This window comes from Chiloscyllium plagiosum, chromosome 41, assembly GCF_004010195.1.
Source record: "Chiloscyllium plagiosum isolate BGI_BamShark_2017 chromosome 41, ASM401019v2, whole genome shotgun sequence".
NCBI classification, from domain to species: Eukaryota; Metazoa; Chordata; class Chondrichthyes; order Orectolobiformes; family Hemiscylliidae; genus Chiloscyllium; species Chiloscyllium plagiosum.
Genome location: NC_057750.1, coordinates 12,618,830 through 12,642,573, shown reverse-complemented (window position 1 = coordinate 12,642,573; position 23,744 = coordinate 12,618,830). Strand labels below are relative to the sequence as shown.

The window sequence follows — 23,744 nt, the reverse complement described above, 5'->3', positions numbered from 1 at the left end:
TATATACGACCTTTATATTTCAAGTGTGTGATGTCAAACATGCTGGAAATAAATCTACAACATTTAAATGAGGGGATATTGGAGAATACGAAACAGTCCAGCCATTACAATGATAGCACAACAGTGTACTCACAAATACATCTGTGCACAGTGTGAGACATTTGATGTGCTAGTCACAGACATACACACACAAACTACCAGCAGGCATTAATAACTGTCACCTCGTTCATTCATGGCTCTGTGTTTGGAGCAGGAAAAGAGTGGTGATCAACACTAGTGTGACAGAAAACCAGGAAGTCAGCAGCAGATGACTGTGAGAGTCTAAGGTGAAAATCAAGAGGGCAGAGTGCAAAATAATCTCTGTGACTCACTGTGCACTCAATGTTTTCATCACTCCATGTCTAGAGTAAATAAATTGTCAAGTTACATACCTATGCGACTAGGCAGGACCATTGGATCGGCAGCTGATGACAATTTCACTCTCTTTTCAAACCAATTTAGATAGCAGCGAAGGATAATGAAGGAAAACAGTATAAACCAAAGTATGGACAATGTTGTCTAAACCCAAGAAGAGGGAGAGAAGGATTACTTCATTGCTTAAAGTTATATTCAATCATTTTAGGCTTCTAAATATAATTAAAGAGCAAAAAATGCCTAGAATTTGACTTGAAGTGTTTCTATGAAAAAGATTTGCCAAACCCATAGGATGCAAGAAGAAGAGTCGGCAATCTGGGCAGATAAACCAGATGCTCATGATAATAAGCAAACTTTTGTCATTAAGTTTTCAGACCTTGAAGTACAGGTTCATCTGTCCATCCTCAGGTGCCAAGAAGTTTATCTGCATGCATTATCATTCAACTAAAAGCATAATTCATTAGAATTAAGTCAGTCTTCTCAATTAAATTTGGATCAAATCATAAAGCCTTTGCTTCAGATATCCAACTGTGTGTAAAAGGCATATACTTAGTGATCTTCCCATCTTCCTGGACATTAGGCTAAGGAGTTGTTGCATTGTCCATGTAACTATATAGTTTTAGTCATAGAGGTATACAGCACAGAAAAAGGCACTTTCACCCAACCAGTCTGTGTCAATCAAAAACAATCACCTAACTATTCTAATCCTATTTTGTAACACTTGGATCATGGCCCTGTACACCTTGCTATCTCAAGTGCACATAGAAATACTTCTTCAATGTTATGAGGGTTTCTGCCTATACACCCTTATAGGCAGTAAGTTTCTAATTCTCACCACTGTCTGGGTAAAAGTTTTTTTTCTCATATCCTCTCTTGCCCCTTACCTTAAATCTATGCCCCCCGGTCACTGATTCCTCCAAGGTGAAAAGATGCTGAATGTCTACTCCTGTCTATGCCCCTCAGAATTTTATACATCTCAAACATGTCCCTCCTTAGTTATCTCTGTTCCAAGGAAAACAACCCTAGTCTATCCAATTTCTCTCCAAGCCTGTTAAATTTCCTCTACACCCTCTCTATGGTGGTTCAGTGGTTATACTAATGCCTCACAGTACCAGAGACCCGGATTCAATTCCAGCCTCGGGCGACTGCCTGCGTGGAGTTTGCACATTCTCCCCGTGTCTGCATGGGTTTCCTCCGAGTGCTCCGGTTTCCTCCCACACTCCAAAGATGTGCAGGTTAGGTGAATTGGTCATGCTAAATTACTCGTAGAGTTAGGTGCATTAGTTACGGGGAAATGAGTCTGGGTGGGTTACTCTTCGGAGAGTCGGTGTGGACTAGATGGGCCGTAGGGCCTGTTTCTACACTGTAGGGAATCTAATCTAATCTCCAATGCATTCACATCCCTTCTATAATGTGGACTGTAGAACTGCATAAAATATTCTAACTGTAGTAGACATGCACACCAAGCTCAATCTGATCCGTGGTGCTTCTAAGAGTCCCACCATGCATCATGTATTTCCTTGCCTTGTTTGTCCTTCCTAAATGAATCATTTCACACATAATGAGATTGAGTTCCACTTGCCACTGAACAGCTCATCTGACCAGCCTTTCTATGACCTCGTGTAAGCTAAGGCTACCTCCCTCACTATCTATACCCCACCAATTTTCATATCATTATTAATCAATCTTCCTACATTGAAGTCTTAATCGTTTATGTATAATACAAATAGCAATAGCCCCATCACCGATCCCTGTGGAATCCCAATAAGCACATGCTTCCAAGTCACAAAAACATCCCTCAACTATCTCGCTCTGCTTCCTCACACTCTGCCAATTCAGCATCCAATTTTCCAAACTTCCTTGGATTCCACAGAAACTTAACTTCATGATCAATCTCCCATGCTCGGCCTTATCAAAGACCTTGCTGGAGTCCACGTCAGCTACATTGAATGCATTGCACTCATCTACACAGTGGACCATCTCTTTGACAAATCCAATCAAGTGGTTAGACATGACCTCCCCTTAGCAAAAGCATGCTCACTGTTCTTGATTAATCCATGCTGCTCCAGCTGCAAATTAAATCTGTCACTCAGAATTGCTTCTAGTCATTTCCTTACCACTGGTATTCGACTGATTGGTCTAGAGGTTCTTGGTATATCTCTCTCTCTTCTTGAATATAGTGCCACATTGGCTGTCCTCTGGCTTTCATGTTGCCAGAGAGTAATGGAAAAATATTGCCAATGCCCCTGCTATTTCCACTCATGCCTCAATCAGCCTGGGATACTTTCCTTCTGGCTCTGGAGATTTATCTATTTCTTTCAGAACCTCCTCCATCTACGCAGTTCTTTAAGTTTTAAATGATATTTATATTGAGTTGCAGTGCAAGTATTGTTAAAGTGTCAAAGAGGAGTAAGTCAGGATGGCTCTGAAGGACATGACAGAACCAAGTGACTGAAGGGAAGAGTGGCAACTTGTGATTGAAGGTGCACTTACATGTTTTATGTACCCCAGCCAAAGCAGACTGCATCCATGCACCTGAAAGCTTGGTCTCAAGTATTTGTTCTCTGAACCTACACAGGATTGACCTTTCCAATTCATGATCACTGGGGAAGAGGCTTGGTAAGGAGCATTGTGAGGTAAAGGATGAAGAAAAGGTCAAAGAGAAAAGATAACTGCATGCATTAAATGACTGATTTCATAGATCTCTTGTGGATGTGATAGCACAATAGCCAACCATCCTGCAATTGTGGGGGCTATGGTGAACATTTGGCAGAATTGTATGAGAAATCAAGAAATATCTTTTTCGATTGCAAGAGTAACAACTCATGATTTCCGTGTTCTGTGCGCTGAGATAGAATCTTACTAATGAGTGGCAAGGGGATTATTAACAGGGACTGTCACTCATTATCACCCTATTTATTACCTAATGTCAACCATTTAATATGCAGGTTCCCATTCTATCACCCTCAGGAAGAGGGAGAGATATACCAAGAACCTCCAGGATCTTTATGTCAGGAATTCCCAAGACACTGGGAATTCCTGACATAAAGATCCTAGTGGCAACTCCAGGATGTGTATATGCCTCCAGACCTCCGTCTTTGGACACCAGTCATCAATCATGCAGGGAAAGCTCCATCAGCAGCAGCCACATCCACTTCATGTCCACAGGTGCTGTCATCCAATACATGCCAGCTGCTCCACACCATCAAAGTGATGTAAATGCACTGTAAACAGTTCAGAGGAGTTTAACCAGACTACTAGATTGTATTAGGAAGTTGTCTCATGAGGAAAGGTTGGACAAGCTCAACTTGAAGAGCAAGAGGCAAGTTGACTGAAGTATATAAGAGGGAGTCGAGAGTGTGGTGCTGGAAAAGCACAGCAGATCAGGCAGCATCTGAGGAGCAGGAGAATCGACATTTCGGGCATAAACCCTTCATCAGGAAATAAGTACATAAGATCCTGAGGGTGGCAGGGTAGTTGTGGAATGGATATTTGCTCTTTTGGAGCAATCAGAACTAGGGGTCACTGTTGAAAAATAAAGACAGCCACAAGGCAATTTTTTTTTTACATAGGGTTGAGAGGCTTTGGAACTATCACTTCCTCAAAACACAGTTGAAATTGATGTTAAATGAGAATAAAGCCGAGAGAGATAAATTCTAAAATCAATAGGGTGAAATATTATTTGAGTCAGGCTATAACGTGGAGTAATCTGTTCAGCCACGACCTTAATGATAAGAGCAGGCTTGAGGGGCCAAATGGCCTACCACTGTTCCAAGTTTGTACATCTATATTAACCTTACAGTTTCTGACTCACAAGAACTGACTGAAAAAAAAACTATAAAAATATAAAATAAAGGGTTCAGAAAAGATTTACAAGGATGTTGCCAGGATTGGAGGGCTTGAGCTACAGGGAGAGGCTGAATAGGCTGGGGCTGTTTTCCCTGGAGCATCAGAGGCTGAGGGGTGACCTTACAGAGGTTTATAAAATCATGAGGGGCATAGATAGGGTAAATAGACAAAGTCTTTTTCCTGGGGTGGGGGAGTCCAGAACTAGAGGGCATAGGTTTAAGGTGACAAGGGAAAAATTTAAAAGGGCCGTAAGGAGCAACCTTTTCATGCAGAGGGTGGTGCACTTATGGAATGAGGTGCGAGAGGAAGTGGTGGAGACTAGTACAATTACAACATTTAGAAGGCATCTGGTTGGGTATATGAAGAGGAAGGGTTTAGAGGGATGTGGGTGAAGTGCTGGCAAATGAGACTAGATTAGTTAGGATATCTAGTCGGCATAGATGAGTTGCACCGAAGGGTCTGTTTCCGTGCTATACATCTCTATGACTCTATAGCAACTACTTCAACATTCCACCTACACAATTTTACTACTTACAAGCATGAACATAAGTCCTCGGTAAGGATTAAGGGGCAATCCATGTAAATGAATTAAAAATTCAAGTCTGTAGTCGCAGTATGTGCTTGTATCAATTCCCCTGAAAGAGAATTACAACCAGTTTCATTCTGCAAAGCCCAAGGGTATGTGTAGTATGACAAATGGTTATTGATGTCATATGCAAGAGGCTAAAACAATTATAAGTCTGAATGGTCTCAAGCATTCCCTGGATACCATCAATAGAGGATATTTGAGATTGGTTTCCAATTTGTCAGATAATTTTATGAATGAGAAGTTAAAAAGAAACTCCAGATGCAGAAAATCTGGTAGTACAAATTAGAAAATGCTGGATCTATTCAGCAGGTCCAACTGTACCTGTGAAAATAAAAAAAGTTAACCTCTTGGGAATGGACTTTTGATCAAAACTGCAGTGTTTTGGAGATTAACAAAGGGAAGGAGAAAATACACAAGCATGTATGAAATAAAATGACATGTAAAGTGCTGAAGTGGTATTAATTAAACATCATGATTAAATGACAGGTGTAATAATCAGAGTGATGGTAACCTTCTCAGTTCAGGTTAACAGAGAGGTACGCTCTCCTCTAATTTAATAGTAAAAACTGGTGTCAGCATCTGGGCTATTACTGTGGAGGAACAATCATGAAAGGATGGCTTGTGACCACAGCTGTATCCAGACAGGCAAGAAGACTGCCTTCAGTTTCCCCCTGCTATTAGGCCTTACAGAAATATTGCTAAAGTTCCTTCCTGCCACTTTTAACAAAATCTGTTATAATATTAAGGTCAATTACTTTCACATCAGCTCTGAAATTTAGCTCTTCTGGCCGTGTTCGGATCAAGGTTGTAATGATCCGAGTGGAATTTAGACTGAGCACTGGTGAGAAGGTGCTACCTGACAGCACCATTAATAATATCATTCTGTTAGTATACTAACAAATGAGAGTAGAATAAGGGAGAGATAATTGGCCAGATGGTGAAACAGCTCCACAGAGGCCAGCATTCTCAAGTCACTCTTCGCTTACAGATGAACGGTGCCTGACTTTAATACTGCTTTCATTCAGCATCAGGTACCAGACTGTCAGTATTTCTGACATTCACCCTGTTTACTTTTTTTTTGTTTCTTTTTTTCTTCTTTTTTTTCCTCTCCATTCCTGATATTATTTTTTTTTTTAAAAACTTTCATTTTTTTTAATTTAACCCCCACACTACCACCTAAATGCGGTAGTGCTTATTTTATCCCCAGCACCCAAGGTGTGTGTGTGTGCAGGTGGAAGACACAGTGAGAGACACAAAGTGCACGAATCTTTATTCAATTTCCACCACCAGGAAGATAGGAAAACACCCGGGTGGCCAGTGACAAGCACTGCCCTTCACATCAAGGGACAGTGCTGTGTGATCAAAACAGTGAAGGGGAGCCACGGGCTCCACAGCGCCACAGAACAAGCAGTTGGGCTGGGAGTCCGTGAACCACCGCAATCTGCGGTTGCAGGGGACTGCTGCGTGCAGCACCCTCCACCCCAGATCCCCGAGGGAAAGGGGGAGGACTCCCGCGTAGAGAGCCCTCCACTGGGGATCCCCACCGCCCGGTGGCAAGTGGGCACGCCAAGGCGTGTCCGGACGGTGGGTGAGGGAGAAGAGGTGGACGGTGTGCAGCAGCAGTCTGTACAGGGCTCTCCTGTTCACCTCCCTAAACGAAACAAAGTTAAAATTTCGGAGGCGGCTCAGGTTGTGGGGCACAGGCTCCCGCGGGAAGTACGGGACCTTGGGGCCAATGTGAAATTCCGTCCGGGCTGGGGTGAGCACGGACGGGATCCCGCCGCACACCTGAGCGTCCTCCAACTGGTGCACTACGTCGGGTCCGAGCACCGCCGTTTTAAGGCGTCGGATGGCGGTGGCCACGTACTAGACGTCTACCGCTGCCCTATTCACCCTGTTTACATGTCCTCAAAGGCTGTCTGATTGGACCAGATTTGGAGCGCCAATTAGGGAACTCTATGAGGTCCAGCTGGCTGACCTCATTACTATCACTACACCCCTCCTGGCAGTTGCATGCTCCTTTGGCAGGATGTGGGATATAAGGGTCACCACTCGTGTCCCTGCTGACTTCACCTGCGATAAGTGCACCCAACTCCAGCTCCTCACAGACCGCGTTAGGGAACTGGAACTGGAGCTGGAGCTGGAGCTGGATGAACTTTAGATCATTTGGGAAGCTGAAAGGGTCATTTAGAGGAGTTAAAGGGAGGTAGTCACACCTAAGTTACAGGATAAAGATAGCTGGGTGACCGTTAGGAGAGGGAAAGGGAATAAGCAGAATGAGCAGGGACCCCCTGTGGCCATTCCCCTCAATAATAAGTATACTGTTTTGGATAATGTTGAGGGGTACGACCTATCAGGGGAAATCCACTACGGCCAGGTTTCTGGCACTAAGCCTGGCTCTCCGGCTCAGAAGGGAAGGTGGGAGGATAGGAGAAATAGTCAGAGGAGATTCAATTGTGAGAGGAACAGACAGGAGATTCTGTGATTGCGAGCGAGACTCCCAGATGGTGTGTTGCTCCTGGGTACCAGGGTCAAGGATGTCTCAGATCGAGTCTACAAGGGGGAGGGAGAGCAGCTTGAAGTTGTGGTACACATTGGTACCAGTGACATAGGTAGGGAAAGGGATGAGGACCTGAAAAAAGAATATAGGGAGTTAGATTGGAAGCTAGAAGGCAGGACGAGCAGAATAGTAATCTCAGGGTTGCTACTGGTGCCATGTGCTAGTGAGACTAGGAATACAGAACGAGCGCAGATGAACACATGGCTGCAGGGCTGGTGTAGGAGGGAGAGCTTCAGATATGTGGATCATTGGGATATCTTTTGGGGAAGGTGAGATCTGTACAAGAAGGATGGGTTGCACCTGAACTGAAGGGGCTCCAATATCCTGGGCAGGCGGTTTGGTGGGGCTCTTCGGGAGCGTTTAAACTAGATTGGCAGGGGGGGCGGGAACAGGAGCTATGGATCAGATGATGGAGTAAGTAGTGAACAGACAGATACCGCATGCAGAGAGTCTGTGAAGAGAACTAGGCACTTGAAAGGGCAAAAGTACAATCAGTTAGATGGATTGAAGTGTGTCTATTTTAATGTAATAAGTATCAGGAATAAGGGTAACAAACTCAGAGCATGGATCAGTACTTGGAACTATGATGTTGTGGCTATTATGAAGACTTGGATATTCCAGGGTTTATATGTTTCAAAAGGAACAGAGGGAGGAGGTAAAAGAGGTGGAGGAGTGGGTTTGCTAATCAGGGATAGTATCACAGCTGCAGAAAGTGAGAGAGTCTAGGAGGGTTTGTTCACAGGATCAGTATGGTTGGAAGTCAGAAATAGGAAAGGAGCAGTCACTTTATTGGGAGTTTTCTACAGGCCCCCCAATAGCAACAGAGACACGGAGGAGCAGATTGTGAGGGAGATTTTGGAAAGGTGCAGAAGTAATAGGGTTGTTGTCATGGGTGACTTTAACTTCCCTAACATTGATTGGAACCTACTTAGTTCAAATAGTTTGGATGGAGTAGATTTTGTCAGGTGTGTCCAGGAAGGGTTCCTGACACATTATGTAGATAGGCCAACTGGAGGGGATGCCATATTGGATTTGGCGCTTGGCAACAAACCAGCCAAGTGTCAGATCTCTCAGTGGGAAAGCATTTCGGTGGCAGTGACCACAACTCCATGACCTTTATTATACTCATGAAGAAGGATAGGAACAGATGGTATGGGCAAGTATTTAATTGGAGGAGGGGGAATTAAAATGCTATTTGGCTGGAACTGGGGAGCTTAAATTGGGAACAGATGTTCTCAGGGAAATGCACAACAGAAATGTGGAGGTTGTTTCAGAAACACCTGCTGATAGTGCTAGACAGGTTTGGCACACTGAGACAAGGAAGGGTTGATAGGTTGAAACAACCTTGGGTGACAAGGGATGTGGAACATCTAGTCAAAAGGAAGAAGGAAGCTTGCTTAAGGTTGAGGAGGCAAGGATCAGACAAGGTTAAAGGGTTACAAAGTAGCCAGGAAAGAACTGAAGAAAGTACTTGGGTAAGGTGGCATGAAAAAGCTTTACTGGGTATGATTAAGGAAAACCCTAAGGTGTTCTACACTTATGTAAGGAACAAGAGGATGGTCAGAGTGAGGGTAGGGCTGATAGGGATTGTGAAGGGAACTTGTGCCAGACGGGATATACCCTAGGTTACTACAGGAAGCGAGGGAAGAGATTGCTGCACCTTTGGCGATGATCTTTGCATCCTCACTGTCCACTAGAGTAGTGCCAGATGATTGGAGGGTGGCAAATGCTATTTGTTATGAAGTTGAAGGAGTGTACAGTACCTTTAAGAGAGAAAGCTGTTTTGCATGGAGAGCATGTAGGTACCTGTCATGTGACTGTCTAGCAGTCTCAGAGTATATAGAATATTGAAAATATGTAACATTTGGCTATGAAACAAATATCTGAGTATTGGCTGCTGTTTTGACAACCATTCGAATTGAACCAATCAGTTTAAACTATGCCCCAGGAATTGCCAACATTGAACCAATGAAACGATCCAATGATGGGGGTGTAAAGAAGCAGAGATTTTGACAGTTAAACAGAAAGACCAACTGCCATCAATACACTCTCAAAGGCACCTTTATCATATGAAATATCTTTGCAGCAAAAGACCAAAGACAATCAACAAGAAGATCTACAGCCAGTGGAAGACAGACATCGGAGACAACAGCCACTGTGTGGTTTTGAAATTAAGTTGATGTAATTTTAATATGGATTTTTATCAGAACAGTATATTGTTATTGAGTGGGAGGTAGATAACAAACATTTAAGAGAAAAGAGGCTTATAGTTGTAAATAGTTTTGTTTAATGTTCATTTTTAGAGTTAAAGAATAAATTGATATTTTTTTTCTTTAAATAGTGGAATTTGGCAGATCTCCGCCACTCACCCTTTTACAGATTATGAGGCGAGGTGAGCTTTTCTGGGTGTTTTGTTGAATTAGCATAAGGGTTCACTGCCATGTTGGAACAATTTGGAGGCTTGGATCTGTGATTTGGACAGGTTTAGACGGATCCGGTCTGAGATTTGGACAGATTTGAACAGATTTGGTGTACAAAAGAGCCCAACACATTTAAACACTTGCCAATTAGTGTCCTAGATCTTCAAATAAAATGTAGGGGAGACAATTTGTTTAATTTTGGTTACTTATAGTTGGTTAAATTATAAGCAAGAGAAATGGCTCTTAAGATTGCTAAAGAGGTTCTGGGGTTTGAAAATGATTCTCAAGTTTGCCAAGAAAGTTCAGAAAGACAGAACAAGGCCATACTTTTAAAATTAGCAAGGAGGTTAGAATTGAGTCTAACCAAGGACAAAAGGAATTGAGTCTAACCAAGGACAAAAGGAGTTAGTCCAGCACTTAGGTGTGTCAGAGAAATAAACAAGTGCAGTAGAGTTAGAAAAACCTAAATTACAATTGAAGAAAATGGAGTTAGAAGATAAAGAAAAGGAAAGAAGAGTCATGTTGGAGGAAAATGAAAGAGAGAGAAGGTTCTTAGCTGAGCAAAGAGAGAAGAAAGAGAGAGTCAAAAGAAAGAAAGACAAAGAGAAGAAAAAGAAAGGGAGAGAGAATTTGAACTTCAGAAGTTTGTGAATTAGTCAGGAAAGTCAAGTTAACAGGATGGAGATGAAGAGAGGAGGTTGTGATATGTACAAATATGTTAAAACATTGCCACATTTTGATGAGAAAGATGTTGAAGCCTTCTTTATTTCATTTGAAAAATTGGTTAGGCAGATGGACTGGTCAGAGAACTTGTGGGTAATGCTAGTTCAGACTAAGCTGGTAGGCAGAGCTAGTGAGGTATTTACAGCGCTGTCAGATGAGGGGTAAGACATTATGCAGTTGTCAAACAGGCTATTTTGAGTGCTTATGAATTGGTAGCAGAAACGTATTGACAGCATTCAGAAACATAAAGAAGCAACCAGGTCAGACTTACTTAGAGTTCAAAAGAATTAAACATAGTAATTTTGATAGATGGGTGTGGGCCTTAAAAATAGTTAAGGCCTATGAGGCTCTAAGAGAGATTATTCTGCTGGAGGAGTTTAAAAATTCACTTTCAGAGATGATAAGAAATCATGTGGATTCACAGAAAGTTCAAGAAGTGAGATGCGCACCAGAGATGGCAGTTGAATATGCACTGGTGCATAAGGCAAAGTTTAGCTTCCGGAAAGAATTTCATCCTGTGAGGATTAGAAATTTTTAGAAGGGGAGATCCAACACTACAAAACAAAGAGTAGAGAACACTGGTAATTCTTTACCACAGTTTTAAAAAATGTCCAAGAAGGTGGAAAGGATGTGAAAGGCCTCAGGGGTTTCCATTGTGATAAAGTGGTATATGTAAAGTCACAGTGCTAGTCATTAAAGAAAAGCACTTTGGGAAAAGATGTGGTAAAAGAGGCAAAGTCAGTGGCATTAGTGAAAGTAGTAAATAAAATCCCAAGAAAAGTCAAGGAGCTGCAGGAGAGTGCACAGCCTCGGCAGGGGTTGGGTATGGAGTTAGTGCCTGATCTTATTAAGAATTTGCCTCTGTGGGTAAAGTTTACTCAGAAAGAACAGGGGGAGGAGGGAAAGAAGTTATCATTTTGACAGATGGAGGATCTAATCAGTCTCTAATAGTAAGAGATGAACGTATTTGCACGCTATCTGTTACCTTAGAGAGTGGTAATTTGTGGGATAGATGGACATAAATTTAGCGTTCTCCTATGTAAGATCAGGGTGGAGTTTCAACTCAAGACTGGGGAAGTAATAATGGGGATGATTGATAGAGTGTCAGTTCCAGGAATACAGTTTGTTCCTGGGAATGATTTAGCAGAATCCAAGGTGGGAGTGATACCCTTTGTTGTGAAGAAGCCAAAGAAAAACCAGGGAACAGGGGAACGAAGGAATTCAAAGAAAAATACCTGGAATTTTTCTAGACTGTGTAGTAACAAGATCCCACTGTCATAAGTCACAGCACAAAGCAAAAACTAAAGAGAAAGATGAAGGAGTTGAGATTCAGTTAGCAGGCACCCTGTTTGATGTAATGGTGCCGAAAAAACCTGAACAGGCAGAGGGTCAAAAAGAGGTGTTTAGTCCTGAAAGGTTAATGGACTTACAACAGAAAGATGAGACAAAAGAACATATATATGTTGATGCATACTCAGCAAAGGAGTCAGAGAATATTCCTGAGGGGCATTATCTTAAACACAGAATCCAAGACAAAAATGGAGACTATGGCAGGTTAGTGCAGAGGAGAATTTGCGCAGAAGTGCACCAGATTGTGTTGCCAGTTGCATGCAGACACAAAGAGTTACAGGTAGCACATGAATTACCCATAGGAGGTCACCTAGGTGTGAGGACAACTCGGCTAAGGTACATTCTATTGCCATTGAATGCACAAGGATGTAATTAACTTGTGTTATACACGTCATACATGCCAAATGGTGGGTAAGCCATAGGTAGTAATAAATGCACCTTTATTGCCAATTCCCGCATTTGAAGAGTTTCATGTGAGTTATGAATTAACTATGTAGGTCCCCTCTCTGAAATTAAAAGTGGGAACCAATATTTGCTAACCATAATGGATGTGTCTACCAGATTTCCAGAGGCAATTCCATTACAGAGTATTAAGGCAAAAAGAGTGGTAGAGGAGTTCGTAGCTTTCTTCATGCAGTATGGGCTACCCAGAGAGATTCAATCAGACCAAGGGTCTAATTTTATTGCTAGGTAATTTAAGGACATCATGGATAGCTTTAGGCATACAGTACTTTAAGTCAAGTGTGTATCATCCTGAATCCCAGGGAGCTTTAGAAAGATGGCTGAGAGCATACTGTCAGGATTACCGGAATGATTGAGATAAAGGTATCCCAATCGTATAGTTTGTCATTAGAGATGCCCCAAATGAATTTACTCAGTTTATTCCCTTTTAGCTAATATTCAGACATGAAATGAGAGGGCCTTTGAAATTAATTAAAGAGAAATTGACAAGGTCGAAGTCAGAGATCTCACACTTGGATTATGTATCAGAGGTGAGGGAGAGATTAAAGCAGGTAGATGAGTTAGTTAAACAGCACCTGAAGAGGACACAGTATAGAATGATGCAGATAGCAGGTAAAAACTCTAAAATTTGGACACTTTCCAAAGAGGGTTGATATATTAGTACTGTTACTAGTGGTAGGAGATACCTTCAAAAGCAGGTTTAGTGGTCCCTATCAAATTGAGAAAAAGTTGAGTCACGTAAACTCTCTGGTAAAGATGCAGGATAGGAAAACAAACTGTATTGGGTATGTCATGTAAGTATGTTGAAACCTTATTATAATAGAGAGAAGAAACTAGAGAAACTGGTTTTAGTTACTGTCCCACAGAGTGAGGAATCAAATCCAGATGTCGTGGAGTTTGAAGTGCCTCAAAATATGTTAAACAATGAGTAAGTCCTTGAGGAGTAGGATAGGTTAGTGAACTACCTGTCTCAGGAGCAAAGAATGCAGTTGAAAGGTGTGTTGCAGCAGGATGAGGACCTCTACAGGAATAAGATGGGGAGGACTAATATTATCGTGCAGCAGGTAGATGTAGGGAATGCAATTCCAATAAAACAACACCCTTTACAGGCTTAAAATGTTCAAAGCCGCACAGATCCAGAAGTAAGTGGATGCGATGCTCAACGAAGATATCATCTAACCGAGTCAGAGCGACAGAGTTCGCCGATCGTGTTAGTTCCCAGACTTGACAGGACTCGACGATTTTGTGTGGATTATCGGAAGGTCAAAGCCATCACAAAATCGGACTCATATCCAAAACCAAGATTGCAGGACTGTATGGAGAAAGTTGCACAACCCAGTTACATCACAAATGGTTATTCGCAGGTACCTTTATCAGACAATGCAAAAGAAGTTTCTAAACTTGTAAACCCAAATGGGCTATATCAATTCAAAGTGATGCCTTTTGGAATGAAGAACACACCAGCCACATTCCAAAGACTCATGAACAGAGTTGTGGCTGGGTTAACAAACTGTGCAGTTTATCTGGATGATGTAGTGATCTTTAGTAAGTCATGGAAAGATCACATGGTACAGTTGGCAGAGATCTTTGAACGATTAATAGAAGCAAAAACTGCTAATAAACTTAAAGAAAACAGAATTCGCGAAGGCAGAGGTGACATTCTTGGGACATAACATAGGTCATGGAAGGTCGACCCCAAGGAATGCAAAGACAAAGGCCATTGAGGAATTTCCACAACCAACCTCGAAGAAAGAGGTGCTTTGATTTTTGGGACGAAGTGGATTCTACCGGAAGTTTGTTTCAAACGTTAGCAGTGTAATGGCATCGCTAACAGATTTACTGAAGAAGAACACAAAACTTTGGTGGACTGAACAATGCCAGGAGGCATTTGACAATTTAAAAGCAGTATTACCCACTGCACCACTTTGAGCGACACCAAATTTTTTGAAACCCTTCAAAGTTACAATAGTGAAAAAGGAGTTGGAGCTGTACCGCTACAGGAAGATGATGATGGAATTGAATGGCCAATTGGTTACTTTTCAAAGAAACTCAATACCCACCAGAGAAAATAGTGTAAAATCAAAAAGGAATTATTGAGTTTGGTACTGGCCTTACAACATTTTAATGTTTATGTGACAAACAATCTGTTAGAGACAGTTGTGTTCACGGATCACAATCCTCTTACAGTCTTGTTACTAGAGGTAGGAGATACCTTCAAAAGCAGGTTTAGTGGTCCCTATCAAATTGAGAAAAAGTTGAGACACGTAAACTCTCTGGTAAAGATGCAGGATAGGAAAACAAACTGTATTTAAAGACTATTTTGTTGGAGTTTTATGTTCCTGACTTTTAATTTACAAACTGTACATGTTGCTGGTCGTAAGAATGTGATAGCAGATGAGTTATTGCAGATTTAATGGTTAAAGTATAGATAAGATTGAACAGATACCTATATGTGTGTGTATGCGCAGAAATTAATATCAACTTAGATAAATGTCCTATGTATTTCATTGTCATGGGGTTAAGAATTAGGGGAAAAATGAAGCCTCTTTATTTCTTCATTGTGATGGTTCATTTTTCTTAAGGTGGGAGGTGGTTATGAAGTTGAAGGAGTGTATTGTACCTTCTTCAGGACTCCTGAAGAAGGGCTCATGCCCGAAACGTCGATTCTCCTGCTCCTTGGATGCTGTTGACCTGCTGCGCTTTTCCAGCAACACATTTTCAGGTATAAAGAAGCAGACATTTTGACAGTTAGACAGAGAGAACAACTGCCATCACCAGAGTAACTGCCAACAACACACTCTCTATCAAAGGTGTCTTTATCATATGAAATATCTTTGCAGCAAAAGACCGAAGATGACCCAAGGAAATCTACAGTCAGATGAAGACAGACATTGGAGATGACAGCCATGGTGAGGTTTTGAAATTAAGTTGATGTAATTTTAATATGGGTTTTTATTAGAACAGAATATTGTTACAGAGTGCGAGGTAGACAACAAACATTTAAGAGAAAAGAGGCTATAAATAGTTGTTGCTTAATGTTCATTTTTAGAGTTAAGAAATAAATTGATATTTTTTCTTTAAATAGTGGAATTTGGGAGTTCTCTGCCACTCATACCTTAACAGATTATGAGGCAGAGTGAGTTTTTGATTCTTCAAGCCAGCCTTCAAAGATTGGACTGTTCTTTCTGCTAGGCCATTGGATGATGGGTGGTATGGAGCTGTTCTTATATGTCAAATCCCATTCAACTTTCAGAAATAACCAAATTCCCTGCTGGTAAATGATAGCCCATTATCTGTGACCAACATTTCTGGGATTCTGCATTTGGAAAAGATGCGCACAGATTTTCTATCATTGTCCCCGTGTTTGATGGATGGACCTTATGCACTTCCAACCACTTTGAGTTGGCATCAATAATGACTAAGAACAATGAACTCATGAAAGGATTTGCATAGTCGATGCGCAACTGAGTCCAAGGTTTACTTGGACATTCAGACTGATGTGCGGGAAAGCTGGCAGTAATTTTTATCCTTGTTGACAATTTGGATATTGCTCCACCAACACGGTTGTGTCTACATCCAAGCCTGGCCACCAGATATAAACTCTCTCCAACATCTTCATTTTGGAGATACCTGGATGACCCTGGTGGAGTTCAGACAGTATTTGGGAGCAATAGTTGCTCAGGACAATCACTCTTGCGCTCCATAACAATATGCTGTCCTCTTCCATGAACTGATCTTTCCAGGTCTAAAAAGGTTTCAATTCTAGTTGTGACGGTGCTTTGGTTTCCCCAATCATTATTGTATCATCAGATCTTTCTGCCCCAAAGTCTAATACTGTCAGCTGTGACTGGGAACATGTTCAGAAAATTTAATATCATTTCTTACTGTTCCAATGGGGGTACCACTGGTGGTGTATCTGTTAGTGGGAGGCAGCTCAATGCATCCGCATTCGCTACTTAGCCTCCTGGACCATGTTCTATCTTATAATTATAAGCTCTTACTATTAAAGCCCACCACTGGATGTGGCCCAGTCATAGGTGGCACTGTCTTGCTCTCTTTAAACAATTGTGGTTCGTGATTATCACAAACTTTCTTCCGTAAAGGAATTGGTGAAACCTCTTGACTTCAAATATGACAACCTAATCTTCTTTCAATAGTTGTTAGGGTTTTTAAGCTGATTATGAAAGCTACTGCATCCCTCTCTTTCTGTTACAGCACAACGTTTTTGTTTGTAATTTAACTGTATGGTAAGAATAAAGTGTGTTCTGCTTAAAGTTGAGAGTGTGTTGCTGGAAAAGCACAACAGGTCAGGCAGCATCCGAGGAGCAGCAAAATCGATGGTTCGGGCCAGAGTATTTCATCAGGAATGATTCACCTGGAACATATCACCTTATATTTAACTTTATATAGGATAAAAGTTAGGGTCCATCTTATTGCCTTCACATATCTGAAGGGGGATGAGTCTAGTCCATAACACTCCTAGACAGACACGGGAACCGGGGCACCTTTGATCATCCTTACTTTATCTTCCAATGGTTGTTACCCAGATTTCTCAAATTTGTAGCCCAATTAAGTCACTTGGGGAGCTTGGAACAAACATTTTCCCCTTCTTGGGTGTACATCTGCCTTGGAAAGATACCTTGGGACCACATCTAAGTTTTCTAAGTGTTCTTTATTAAGCTTCCATGTTATTAGGACATCATCTTTCCAAAATATTCTCTATCATCTGCTGAGAAAAGAAACAGTACCCCATTATGGGAATCCTGGTCAAAATGCAATTGCAAATAAGTGTGGCCAGGTTCATGAAGAACAGCCCCTCTATGCCAAATTTGTATATAAATCCTCGATTGTGGGGATTGGGTATTTATCCAGCTGCAAAAAGCAGTCTACTATTTGTTTAAAATCCCCACAAAGTCAAACCAATTTGTCAGGCTTCAAAATCAATAAGATTTTACTGCCCATTCTACAAAATGGATGGTTTGGTGATTCCTTCACTCTCCAGCCTTCTGATATCTGCCTCTACTTTTGTATGTAAGGCAGATGGCACAGGGCATGCCTTGCAGAATCGCAAAATTGCTTTCTGGTCAACATACAAGGTAGCCTTGTTTCCTCTGATAGTCCGTAGATCTTTTTGGAAGACATTTGGGTATTTAATTAGGACTTCTTTCGGACAGCCATTTTCTAATTGAAAAATGTTGAGACAATCTAGCTGAATCTCTTACAACCAATTTTGTCCCATCAACTTTGGACCCAAGCCATTTACTACAATCACTGGTAGCTGGAGACTGGAACTGAAGTTGTACCCTTAATTTGTAAAGGTTTCCGTACAGGTTCTCAGCTTAGCTGAGGTCTTGCACAAATTTAAAGGCTGGAGTCCAGAGTGAATTTTGTTAAAATCTGATTCTGAGATCTCTGATACAGCCATGCAGGTATCAGCCTAATTCGAACCAGATGACCATTTAACCAGATATTTATCTTGACTGGTTCTGATTGTAATGTTGCTAAGCAATATAACTGTTCCAAACCAGATGTGGGTGGACTTTCCAGGGTATGAACTCTCCTGAATACTAGCCTATGAATTATCTTACTCAATTTAAGCCTCGTAGGACCTTTTAGCTGCCTTGAGTCTGCATAATGGCAAAAACTATAATAACTTGTTAGCCAGGATCTTGAAGGGAATTTTAATCATTTGGATGAAATTTGGCTTTGTTTTGGGGTTTTGCTGTGGCCAAACTAGATCACTTTGTTCAGGATATGTCCTGAGTGATGCTATTGCAATTTCCTGCAAACAAGTGGTGTTCCCCAAGCTCAGTTGGACAGGCAAAGGTCTCCACTTCCATCGGAATACCCGGCAACTCAAGTGCTTCACTTGTCGCATTTTCCATTAATAAAGCTAGTTGTGGCAATTGTTTGAAGTCCAATTGGGCTTCAGTTTGTTGGCAAATTTGCATAGTTAAATCATTAATCCCACAAACCAGATGTCTCTAAGTATTTCATTAAGGGTTAAACGAAAGTCACTGGCTTTTGCCAATTCTCTTAACTTAGTCAAAAATCCTGATATGGATTCTGCTGGTTCTCAAATTACTGAGTAAAAGCGATAGCATCTCAGAATTACACGAGGCTTGGGGTTGTAATACTCCGTTATTATGATGGTCAAATCCTGAAAGGTTTTAGTATTTGATGCTTCAGGGAAACACAGATTCCTAATTACCAAAAAAGCTGCAGCTCCACAGGCTGTCTGGAGAATTACTTGTTTTTTATCTGCCACAATATCATTGAAGAAATACTGCATTCTTTCCACACACCGGGCCCAATCCTCGATGGTACGGTGTAATGAGTCAAGTTTCCCAAACAAAGGCATGATCTAACAAATGCTTATCCCAACTCAAAGATGATTGTTGTGAGCGAGTCTCTTCAAAATTATGCTTTACTCCCATTGCCACTGAAATAACTCCACAGAGGCTGGTATTCTGTCACCAAGTCACCCTTTATTTAAACATGAACGGTCCTTGATTTAAGTACTGCCTCATTCAGAGTCAGGTGCCAGAGTGTCAGGATTGCTGACACTCACCATTTTTATATGTCAAACAGGGCTCCCTAATTGGACCAGGTAAACAGTCCCAATCAGGGAACTCATATTCGATGAAATCTAACTGGCTGACCTCGTTACAATCACAGATTGGATTTGTTCTGCTTCTTGCAGACAGAGCACATGTTCACAAACTCCAGACACCCATAAAAAGGATTTATTCTGTGGGATCTTTATTTATTCATGTGCAATGAACTATGAGATTTTAATAAGCTATTTCTTCCATGATGTTTTTCATCAATGGCTCAATGTATATTTGTTCAAAATTACAAGTGTCAAGTGCTTAACATATCTCATATTGATAATTTAATGGTCAGTTTAATCAGCACTTTTACTGAATTGCCATCACAATAGCTGTATTAAAAATGCATTTTTAAGCAGTTCAATATTATTGTTACTGTGGGGTTCATTGGTTTGTACACAGTACATACTGGGAGAATTGGCAGAGATGGGACATTGAACAAAGGACTTAGTGTGGATGGACGCAGTTATGAGTTGACACTGAGAAGAAATTGGAGTTGTAAGGGTGGAGCCATGTGGTGGGTGAAGAGGTGCATGAGGTAAAAACAATGGCTGCAGATGCTGGAAACCAGATTCTGGATTTGTGGTGCTGGAAGAGCACAGCAGTTCAGGCAGCATCCAAGGAGCAGTAAAATCGACGTTTTGGGAAAAAGCCCTTCATCAGGAGTATTCCTGATGAAGGGCTTTTGCCCGAAACGTCGATCTTACTGCTCCTCGGATGCTGCCTGAACTGCTGTGCTCTTCCAGCACCACTAATCCAGAAGAGGTGCATGAGTCAGCATTGCGTTGGCATAGAGGCAATAATGAGCCAATAGGGGAGTAAGGGGCATGAATGGGCATCATGTTGCATTGGAGGCAATAAGGAACACAGGGGCAGGTGAGGGGCATGAGTTGGCACTGAACTGGAATAAGAGGTCATAGGTAAGACCATTTGAACTCGCCTTTCACATGTTCACATATCCAGACTATGGTTTACACATAAAACATGTGTCAACCAGAATCTAGCCCAACTCCACAAAAATTACAGGTGGCTAGGTGATTAATACTCCTGCACTGATGCCCACAGATCTAGAGTGCAGAGTGCATGGTTGCTACCCACGTCCATAGCGCATGTGATTAAAAGTTGCAGGCTTCAGGAATAGGGTCAGAAATTGCAGGCAGTGGCACATTTTTCATAAATTCCTAAATCCCTCTGACTCCATGGAAATTCAGATCTTTGTCACCACCATTGATTTTAGGGGCTAAATTTGTAGGAAGAGATTACATGTGAGAGTCCTTAGAATTGACTCTGTTAAATTCACATGCTTGAGAATATTTAAGAAATACATGTATTTACTTGTAAATGCTGTCAGTAAAATTAACAAATTTGTGACAAAATAAAATTGGAATGGATTTGAATCTGGATTTCTTAGATAATCAGGCAATGGCCACTGGCTCTCTATAGATAGCTTAAAATATTGCAAGAGCAAGGGTACATATTATAGGAACACTTTATGTTTGGTACATTGGCACAGAGATTAATCCACAATTGTATCAAAAAGACAAAGTTCTGCTGAAATATAGGGGAAAGTGACTACACAATATAGAATATATCACATACCAAAATAAGTTATGTTCTGTAATATAGTGCAGGAATCAAAGCAACATTTTCAAAACTGTGTGGTTCTAATCATCAAACATGGGAAAATTATTATTGTCTTTGGATGTGCAGCTAATATATTCAAGAGACCAGTGACTTAAATAATGTGAATCAGGGAAACAAATGGGATAAAACAAATAACTGTGGATGCTGGGGATCTGAAACAAAAACAGAAATTGCTGGCAGCATCTGTGGAAAGAAAACAGAATTAATGTTTCCTTCCACATGGTAGAATTGTGTTCCATAAAAGTCAATGAAAAAGAAAATTGAGCAGTATTGCTTGCTGGTTCGTTATGAAATATTTCAACCCTATAACAGGAGTATTTAAGATCTATGTTAAAAACGACAATTAGATGAAATCTGAGTAATTTTTTTTTAAGAGAGGTCTTATGTTCTTACCTATTAGACACCTCAATAACCAAAAAATATTCTGGACCTTTTAGCCCATCTGCCGGTATATCACTGCAAGGAGAGTTCTTCTGGCAAATCCATCTCAAGATAAATAGCAAAAAACTTCATTAATGCATTAAAATATTTACATCAGATATATCTTCCTAATGTTTGCTCCCTTGCCTTAAATCTACTACTTCAAGTTCCTGCCGCCCATTCTTGTATTATCAGCTGAGCTTCCTCATACCTGCTCACTGTTATGTCGGGGAGTGAAAGGAGAAGGGTTGAAATTACCACCGTATCCACTCTCTGCTGAAGCAAAACGTCAAGACAATTCTCAAAATGACTATTCAAAGACTTGGAAAAATGATTCTATCAACTATTGTGGGCTTTTGACCACCATAGCATGTCTTCTTTCATGCAATGCCACTTAAAGTAAGCAAAATGGTTTCATACTATTATGCATGAAATAGAAACATGCATCTTATGAAGTCGGTGATCCACTTAAGTAATTCCCGTTGAGGCAAGAGGTTTGATCAGCTCTTACCATGTATCAAAGCTGTGACGATACTATGGCTTTAGGAGGTGCATTTTGTCCTTTTCTTTGGAGAGGTTTTGGCTATACTGAGCTGTCTTTTCCAAGCCAATAAAGTAAACAGGGCCTTGGTTTTTTTTAAAGTTAGAACAGTAGAAAAATGGGTAGAGTCAGAATCCCGTAGAGTCAGACTCCCATAGAACCAGAGTTTTAACTTAGCTTTCAGGGATCGTTGGGATTTTGAAATCGATTGTGGAAGTAGCCATACAACTGTCTCAGCTACAGCTAAAAGCTTGGGTTCTCTCGCTACTGCCAGAATCACATATGGACCAATCTGTTTTACTGACTTTGTCTTTGACAAGGATGTGTTTATGGGATGTTACTATATTGGAACAGTTGCTGCTTAGTAATTACTTTGTTAATTTTTCCAAGGGAATTAAAGTTATATCAATTCTTTTTTCTTTCTTTTGTATTTTAACTGCATGGTAAGAATAAAGTGTGTTTTGCTTAAAGACAAGCAGTGTAACAAATCAAATAAAATCCAGAAAACAGCAGCTTACATTTGCCTTTAAACACGCCAGTAATAGACAATCTCATGTAAAAGTCGACCTCCCATATTTGGCCACAAAATCTGGAACTTTCCAAACATCTCATGTAAAAGTTGACCCTAGTTTTTCACAGATAACAGACCAACATTTATGAATCAGTGAGTTGGTCATCGCGCTCCACTCCAGGCCTTCAGAATTACCATAATTTGTTCTGTTTTCTTTATCCGTTTAGAAATCAGTTGGGCTTCTGCTTTTGTCATGAATTTTGACGGGCAGGAACTTAAGCCCCTCAAAAGTAGTATCCATGTAATAGTCAACCCCAAAAATTTAATCTTAAAAATAGTCAAAAAAATTGACTATTACTTGAGAATATATGGTAAAATAAAAGTTAGGGTCTAAGTTATCTCCTTGATATATTTGAAAGTGTTTTGGTCTGGTATAACAAAGCAAAGGTCCAGACATATATGCAGCTGCACATGAACAGCTAATAGGTGAATAATATTTGTGACAATACTGCTCCTTTAACAATGTTATGTCGTCCTTGGTTTTTTTTCAGAGAGGTCATAAAAGTCACAGACTTCCAAAGTCTAAGTTGAAGGGTTTTAGGGCCAGTTTGATTACACCTAACAGATTTTGCCTCAGGCAACAGGCCTTCAAATTGTACAACAAAAGGGGAGTGGCCAGTTCTCCCAGTTCAGATTTTCTCTGGTTTGCTTTGGTTTTCGCAAGCAGTCATTGTGAAGCTGCTGGACCCAAAGAAGCAGGTCCATGCTGATCCGCCCTCTCTCACATCTCTCCTGTAAGACCCTGTGTTTGATTTTACCTTTGGTGCTAAGGGGTGGTTATCGGGATTGTTGCAAGTATTTGGAACAGCACCATTACGCTAGGGTAATCTGTTGCGTTCTTGGATAGGTTAAGTGGTTGGGCCAGCTGCATTGCCCCTGGAACATCTGCATTATACTTGCTTAAAGCAACTAGCAAAGTTATGGTCTAGGCTACTTTCTTGAAATGTCTTGAGAGAGTCTGGCCTGGCCCATAACATTCTTCATATGCAGCCTGACCTGACCTGACTGTTCAACAGATTGTTCTTCTCCTTCCAAACCCAGAAGATTTGAAGATTTCAACTGCAAAACCCATTGGTACCACTAATGATGCTGAGTCAGCCAAAACTGAAACCATTATCACAAAGACCACTCCCTCCGCGACTCCCTCGTCAGATCCACACCCCCTACCAACCCAACCTCCACTCCCGGCACCTTCACTCCAGACCATAGCAACACGATGGCTGGAGGAAGAGCGCCTCATCTTCCGCCTAGGAACCCTCCAACCACAAGGGATGAATTCAGATTTCGCCAGTTTCCTCATTTCCCCTCCCCCCACATTATCTCAATCCCAACCCTCGAACTCAGCACCACCTTCCTAACCTGCAATCTTCTTCCTGACCTCTCCGCCCCCACCCCCACTCTGGCCTATCACCCTCACCTTAACCTCCTTCCACCTATCGCATTTCCAACGCCCCTCCCCCAAATCCCTCCTCCCTACCTTTTATCTTAGCCTGCTTGGCACACTCTCCTCATTCCTGAAGAAGGGTTCATGCCCGAAACATCGATTCTCCTGCTCCTTGGATGCTGCCTGACCTGCTGCGCTTTTCCAGC

General features: G+C 41.3%; 1 protein-coding gene across 1 annotated transcript in view; it reads right to left on the bottom strand.

Annotated features, from left to right (window-relative positions):
• Window positions 1-226: 226 nt before the first annotated feature.
• The window catches only part of LOC122542706 (cation channel sperm-associated protein subunit gamma-like), a 216,295-nt gene continuing 192,777 nt past the window's right edge, over window positions 227-23,744 (bottom strand). Inside the window, exons 22-25 of the mRNA XM_043680685.1 lie at window positions 21,016-21,108; window positions 4,799-4,898; window positions 432-558; window positions 227-321 (exon numbers count right to left, since the gene is read on the bottom strand). Coding sequence (XP_043536620.1) covers window positions 227-321; window positions 432-558; window positions 4,799-4,898; window positions 21,016-21,108 — 415 coding nt within the window. The remainder of the gene's footprint in view (window positions 322-431; window positions 559-4,798; window positions 4,899-21,015; window positions 21,109-23,744) is intronic.